Here is a 7,500-nt window from a genome sequence, read left to right as displayed (position 1 = left end):
GATTTTATGTAAACGTTTTATAGTGAATATACTGTAACAAGATGTTTCCCTGTTTAAATAATAACCAAAACTTTTTTCAATAATATTTAATTCAGTATAATTCTAATATAATTATATTCCAATACATAATAATATTTTAAGATTGTAGTTAAAAAATGTCAGTAATGAGATTTTGGACCTGCAGAAACACTCACAGTATTTAATCATTTCTGTACATCAAGAGGAGCTGCAGTTAATCCACAGAAGTTAAATCTTAGCATGAAGGCAGCTGGTGTGATAAAGGTCAGTGTTTTAAGGTTTAAAACCATCTGGCTGTCTGAGATTAGCATCTGACTGTGTAGAAATGTTTGACTCAGAGCTGCAATAAAAAGGCGTAAAAATACCCCTGTACATTCTGCCTGCTGCCTCTGACCAGCCCATGCAGTTTATGATCGCTTGGCGCTGTCAGGGTTTTGTCACATGCAGCGTGAAGTCATGCAGATATGTCATGCTGTTGTGATAAAAACTTTAAACTGATAAAACTGAGTCCAGCTGCTAAAAAAATGGTAATAGGCATGTCTGGAACTTCTGGACACTTTAATATTGTTCACCATGTGTCCAAACTCTCATTCCTCCCTTATGGTGTGTGTTGTACAAGGTGTCTGAATGTGTACTACTGCAGTAAAGAGTGCCAGAAGAAGGACTGGAGTCTTCATAAGAAGTTCTGTAAGAAGCTACGGATGGTGGCCATAGACAGGCTGGTGGACTGGCTGCTACACACAGGTGAGGAACATAATATCACACATGAGGGTCACTTCAGCATCCAAGTCAAATGTCAAATCAAACAATGATAATCAGACAGAGAAAATCAGATAATCAGACTGAGATAAACAGAAAAAATAACCAGACAGATAATCAGACAGATAATCAGACAAGGATAATCAGAGAGAGACAATCAGACAGTGATAATCAGACAGGGATAATCAGATGGGGACAATCAGACAGAGATAATCAGACAGGGATAATCAGATGGGGACAATCAGATAGCGATAATCAGACAGGGATAATCAGACAGGGATAATCAGAGAGAGACAATCAGATGGTGATAATCAGACAGTGATAATCAGACAGGGATAATCAGACAGGGATAATCAGATGGGGACAATCAGACAGAGATAATCAGACAGGGATAATCAGATGGGGACAATCAGACAGGGATAATCAGACAGATAATCAGACAAGGATAATCAGTGGGAGACAATCAGACAGTGATAATCAGACAGGGATAATCAGATGGGGACAATCAGACAGGGATAATCAGACAGGGATAATCAGATGGTCTCAAAAACACGTCTCACAACTTACATGACTCAATAAATAGTGTCAGGAAATGACAGAGACTTGATGTTAACTGTATGATTATATACCGTAGTTAATAAAAGTGTTAATGAAACAGGAAAATGAAGTGCTAGAATCCTGAACATCTCTAAAACAGCAGGTCTTTTGAGGTGTTCTCTGTATGCAGTAGTTCATACCTAATAAAAGTGCTCCAAGAAAGAACAACTTGTGAACCAGAGACATGGTCATAGACACTCACTGAAGCACATGGAGCATTAAGTCTGGTCCATCTGGTCCACCGAAAAGTTTCTGTAACTCTGTGCTCTGTGTGCTCTGTGTTCTGAAAGCTCTGTGTGCTTTCTATCAGAGACACCATTCATTTTTAGGAGTTTGTCACTCAACTCACTGCGTATGGAGCTGCATAGCTGAAGAGCATCTGAGTGACCATGCTGTACACCACCCAAAGCTCTTAGAATGGACACATGAGCATGAAGTAATGGACTATGGAGAAGAAGATGCGCTAGTGGATGTAGTGTGATGAACAATGTTCTGCTGGAAAACCTTGGGTCCTGGAGTTTCCTGAATCACATTTTTTTTCCATTTCTTACATCAGGTGGAGGGCTGTGTGTGTGTGTGTGTGTGTGTGTGTGTGTGTGTGTGTGTGTGGTTGATGTTCTGCTGGGAAACTCTGGAGCTCATGTGGATGTTACTTTGACATGTAGCACCTACCTAAACACCGTTGTAGTAAAAGTTCTTAATGGTAACAATGTTCCATGATTGGAACCATGATCCGTCAGTGTCATCTTTCAGCAGGGTAATGCTCCATGACACTGCAAAAATTGTTCAGGAACGGTTTGAGGTACATGACAAAGAGTTCAAGGTGATGGTCTCCAAATTCCTCAGATCTCAATCTGATGTGCTGGACAAACAAGTCAGTTCCATAGAGTTCCAAGCTCACTTATAGACTTAAAGGACCTGGTGCTAACATCCTGGTGTCAGATACCACAGCACACCTTCAGCGGACTTGTGAAGTCCATGCATCAACAACTCAGAGCTGTTTTTTTTAATGTTAGTCAATGATAACACAAATAAACACAACATGCAGTTTTTAAATGAATGTTTTTATTATTAAGGAAAAACCACCCCCCCCCCCCCCCAAAAAAAAAAAAAAAAAAACCATAAATTAACTGTGGTTTCTCACACATTTACATTTACATTTACACCATGTGACAGACGCCCTTATCCAGAGCGATGTACATAAGTGCTTAAATCTCTAACATTGACTACATTAATGCTGGATCACTAAGTTACATACTTAAGATACCATGAGTTTAAAACATTTGTTCAAAGTTACAATGAAAAAGTGTCAAAGGTTTTTTTTTTGTTTTTGTTTTTTAAATGCAAAAGATAAGGAAATAAGTGCTAGTTGAAGTGTTTCCTGAATAAGTAGGTCTTCAACCGCCGCTTGAAAATATCCAGTGACTCAGCTGTCTGGACCTCTAGGGGAAGTTCATTCCACCACCTTGGTGCCAGTACAGAGAGGAGTCTAGTAGTATTCTTGCCCTGAGAGATGGTGGAACCAGTCTAGCAGTGCTGGTAGATCGGAGGGTGCGGGGTGCAGTGTGAGGAGTGATGAGGGCTTTGAGGTAAGAGGGAGCTGGTCCATTTTTGGCTTTGTAGGCCAGCATCAGTGTTTTGTATCTGATGTGTTCAGCTACCGGAAGCCAGTGGAGGGATCACAGCAGCGGGGGTGTGTGGAGAACTTTGGCAGGTTGAAAACAAGCCGTGCAGCTGCATTTTGGATCATTTGCAGAGGACGGATTGCATTCATATGTAGACCTGCCAGCAGTGTGTTACAGTAATCCAGTCTAGAAATGACAAGAGACTGAACAAGTACCTGAGCAGCCTGTGTGGGGAAAAATGGCCGAATCCTTCTGATGTTGTAGAGAAGAAACCGACATGAGCGAGTCACATTAGCAACATGAGAGGAAAAGGACAGTTGATTGTCCATGGTTACCCCAAGGTTGCGAGCTGTGGCTGAAGGGGAGATCAGATCGTTGTGCAAGGATATAGCAAGGTCATGACCTGGGGATGAATCACCTGGGATGAACAGCAGTTCAGTTTTGCTAGGATTGAGCTTTAACTGATGAGCAGTCATCCATGATGAAATTTCTGCCAGTCATGCTGAGATCCGGTCAGAAGCTGTGGCATCTGAGGGTGGGAAAGAGAAGATAAGTTGTGTATCATCAGCATAGTAGTGGTAAGAGAACCCACATGAGGAAATAACTTCACCAAGAGAGTGAGTATACAGGGAGAAAAGAAGAGGACCAAGTACTGAGCCCTGTGGGACGCCAGTGGAGAGTCTGCGTGGAGCAGATGTCACTCCCTTCCATGTTACCTGATATGAGCGTCCTTCCAGGTAGGAAGCAAACCATTCCCAAGCTGATCCGCAAATCCCAAGACTCCTGAGGGTGGACAAGAGAGTCTTGTGGTTGACCGTATCAAATGCGGTCTGAGTTCAACACCTGAGTTCAATTTCTCTAGCCACACCCAGGCCTGATTATTGCCACACCTGTTCAGAAGACCTGACTGACTAAGGGCCTTTTTACCCCTGGTCACTTCGTGTGTTTTCTCTGATCCGATAGCTATCTGATTTGTTAAAACTGTTCCATTTACATTAGACCACATAAATGCGTCTTGGCGAATCGGATATCGATCCGATCTTTCTACTCCCACCCAAAATGTGAATATATTTTACCTCATTTCCGGGGTAATTGTAATGGAACGCGCTTTGGTGTATGCGCTTTTCAGAATGCAATCAAAAAGAAGACGAGAAAACTCGTTATGACGGTTATGCTACAAAAAACAGCATTTACTGTTTGCTGCGTTTTCGCTGGCTGCAGCAGCACATTTTAAGACCCAACGAGATGCCTGTGTGAAAGATCACCTGAGTGACGTACTTCCGTTTGGGAGGAGTATAGCGCTGACGTATGTATGTGGCCTGAACAACCACATTCATTTACACCTGTCCAGTTTCATCTGAAATGCGTCCCAGACCACCTCCTGAAGGGGTTTGTACCATCGGATTTATATCCGTCTCCAAAACGTTTCAGAGGGCATTTAGACCTGGTCTTTTTACCATCGGATAGATATAGGATCACAGAAAACGCATGAAGTCACCAGGTGTAAAAAGCCTCAAAGTGAAGTAGACCAAAAGATCCTCAAAAGCTACACATCATGCCTAGAACAAATAAGAAAGAAAGTAATTGAGATCTATCAATCTGGAAAAAGTTATAAAGCCGTTTCTAAAGCTTTGGGACTCCAGCGAACCACAGTGAGAGCCGTTATACACAAATGGTGAAAACATGGAACAGTGGTGAACTTTCTCAGGAACGACCGGCTGACCGACCAAAATTACCCCAAGAGCACAGCAACGACTCATCCAAGATGTCACAAAAGACCCCACAACAACATCCAAAGAACTGCAGGCCTCATTTACCTCAGTTAAGGACAGTGTTCATGACTCCACCATAAGAAAGAGACTGGGCAAAATGGATGGCAGAGTTCCAAGACAAAAACCGCTTCTGAGCAAAAAGAACACAAAGGCTCGTCTCAGATTTGCCAGAAAACATGATGAGACAGTTGAGAAGTTGAACATTTTGGAAGGTGGCGTAATTACATTTCTATTACATCTGGCGTAAATGTAACACTGCATTTCAGAAAAATAACATCATCCCAACAGTAAAACATGGTGGTAGTAGTGTGATGGTCTGGGGCTGTTTTGCTGCTTCGGGACCTGGAAGACTTGCTGTAATAAATGGTACCATGAATTCTGCTGTCTACCAAAAAATCCTGAAGGACAAAGTGCGGCCATCTGTTCGTGACCTCAAGCTGAAGTGAACTTGGGTTCCGCAGCAGGGTTAGGGTTAGGGTTCTCCTCATTCATTCTGACCGGAGTTTACATCCCACCGCAGGCGAATGTGAGTGATGCACTGCAAAACCTGGCAAACCAAATATCTTGCTTTTAGCAAAATAATCCAGATTCTCTTTTTATGATCATTGGAGACTTTAACAGAGCAAAACTAACACTTGAACTTCCAAAATACAGACAGCATATAAATTGTCCCACAAGGGAGAAAATACACTGGATCATTGCTACACAATTCTTAAGGACGCATATCGCTCTGTACCCAGGGCAGCCTTGGGGAACTCTGTCACTGTTTGGTCCATCTTATTCCAACATACATGCAGAAACTAAAATCTACTATCTGTAGTAAAAACAGTGAAGAGATGGACCAGTGAGGCAAAGCAGGAACTACAAGACTGTATTGACTGCACTGATTTGAGTATCTTTGAGGCTGGAACTGACAGCCTGGATGAACTGACTTACACTGTGACATCTTACATATGTTTTTGTGAAGACATCTGTGTGCCAACTAAATCCTTACTCAAATTCAGTAACAACAAGCCATGGTTCACAGCCAAACTGAAAAAACTTTGACAAGCCAAGGAAGATACCTACAGAGGGGAGGACAAAGCTCTGTATAAGCAGGTCAATAGGTTCCTGGCCTGCTTATACAGAGCTTTGTCCTCCCCTCTGTAGGTGGTAGTGCGATGGTCTTTTCAGCTAACAACCCTGCATCAGTGTGAAAAGGCCTGCAAGACATCATGAACTACAAGAGAGCTACATTACAAACTACATCACTGGACTGAATGACTACATACCTGTCGGTCTGACATCTGTTGTCATGAGCAGCTGGTGTTGGCCCACCTAAAGACTGTAACAGAACAGATGCTGGATCCCCTACAGTTTGCCTACCGAGCAAACAGATCAGTGGACGACGCAGTCAACATTGGACTGCACTACATTCTGCAGCACCTGGACTGCCCAGGGACAGACGCCCGGATTCTGTTTGTCGACTTCAGTTCGGCTTTTAATACTATAATTCTACAATAATAATAACGGAAATTCTCCACTTCAAACTCCTAAAGCTCACTACACCCCCTTCCATCTGTCAGTAGATCACCAGCTTCCTGACAGGCAGGAAATAACAGGTGAGGCTGGGAGGTGTCACCTTCAGCATTCAGACAATCAGCACTGGTGCTCCACAGGGATGTGTCCTCTCCCCACTGTTATTCTCCCTCTACACTAATGACTGCACTTCAAGTGACCAAACTGTTAAACTCCTGAAATTTGCAGATGATACTACGCTCATCTGTCTCATCCAAGATGGCAATGAGTCTGCATACAGATGGTGCAGTCAGAACAGTGCAGAGCTAAACACCCTCAAAACTGTAGAGATGATAGTGAACTTTAGGAAAGACCCCTCATCACTACTCCCCCCTCACAATATCCAACAGCCCGGTGTCATCTGTGGAGACCTTCAAGTTTCTGTGCACTACCATTTCCCAAGACCTGAAATGGGAGTGCAACATAAACTCCATCATCAAAAAAGCCCAGCAGAGGATGTAGTTTCTACATCACTTAAGGAAGTTTGGTCTGCCACAGGAGCTGTTGATGCTGTTCTACACTGCAGTCATTGAATCTGTCCTGTTCACATCCATCACCATCTGGTTTGGTGCAGCAACAAAACAGGACAGGAACAGACTGCAGCACACAGTAAAAACAGCAGAAATAATAACTGGTGCCCCCCTGTATTGTATAGTATAGTGTTATTTATGTGTGTATTGTATAGTATAGTGTTATTTATGTGTGTATTGTATAGTATAGTGTTATTTATATCTGTATTGTATAGTATAGTGTTACTTATGTCTGTATTGTATAGTATAGTGTTATTTATGTCTGTATTGTATAGTATAGTGTTATTTATGTCTGTATTGTATAGTATAGTGTTATTTATGTCTGTATTGTATAGTATAGTGTTACTTATGTCTGTATTGTATAGTATAGTGTTATTTATGTCTGTATTGTATAGTATAGTGTTATTTATGTCTGTATTGTATAGTATAGTGTTATTTATGTGTGTATTGTATAGTATAGTGTTATTTATGTCTGTACTTTTGAGAGTCACAAACAGCTGGAACCAAATTCCTTGTGTGTGTCAACAAACTTGGCCAATAAACCTGATTCTAAAAACCCTCCAATGTGGTTAAATTACAACAATTCTGCAAAGATGTGTGGACCAAAATTCCTCCACAGCGCTGTAACAGACTTTGATTGCA

General features: G+C 41.9%; 1 protein-coding gene and 1 long non-coding RNA gene across 2 annotated transcripts in view; one reads left to right on the top strand and one right to left on the bottom strand.

Moving 5' to 3' along the window:
- The window catches only part of LOC132845474 (uncharacterized), a 5,567-nt gene extending 5,285 nt beyond the window's left edge, over window positions 1-282 (bottom strand). Inside the window, exon 1 of the long non-coding RNA XR_009648432.1 lies at window positions 195-282. This is a non-coding gene — a long non-coding RNA (uncharacterized LOC132845474). The remainder of the gene's footprint in view (window positions 1-194) is intronic.
- Window positions 1-7,500, top strand: part of LOC132845472 (putative protein MSS51 homolog, mitochondrial) — an 18,747-nt gene that overhangs the window by 6,119 nt on the left and 5,128 nt on the right. Inside the window, exon 4 of the mRNA XM_060869456.1 lies at window positions 638-762. Within this exon, the coding sequence (XP_060725439.1) occupies window positions 638-762 (125 nt within the window). The remainder of the gene's footprint in view (window positions 1-637; window positions 763-7,500) is intronic.

The sequence above is a fragment of the Tachysurus vachellii genome, chromosome 5 (assembly GCF_030014155.1).
Source record: "Tachysurus vachellii isolate PV-2020 chromosome 5, HZAU_Pvac_v1, whole genome shotgun sequence".
Lineage (NCBI taxonomy): Eukaryota > Metazoa > Chordata > Actinopteri > Siluriformes > Bagridae > Tachysurus > Tachysurus vachellii.
This window is presented reverse-complemented; position numbering and strand designations above follow the sequence as displayed.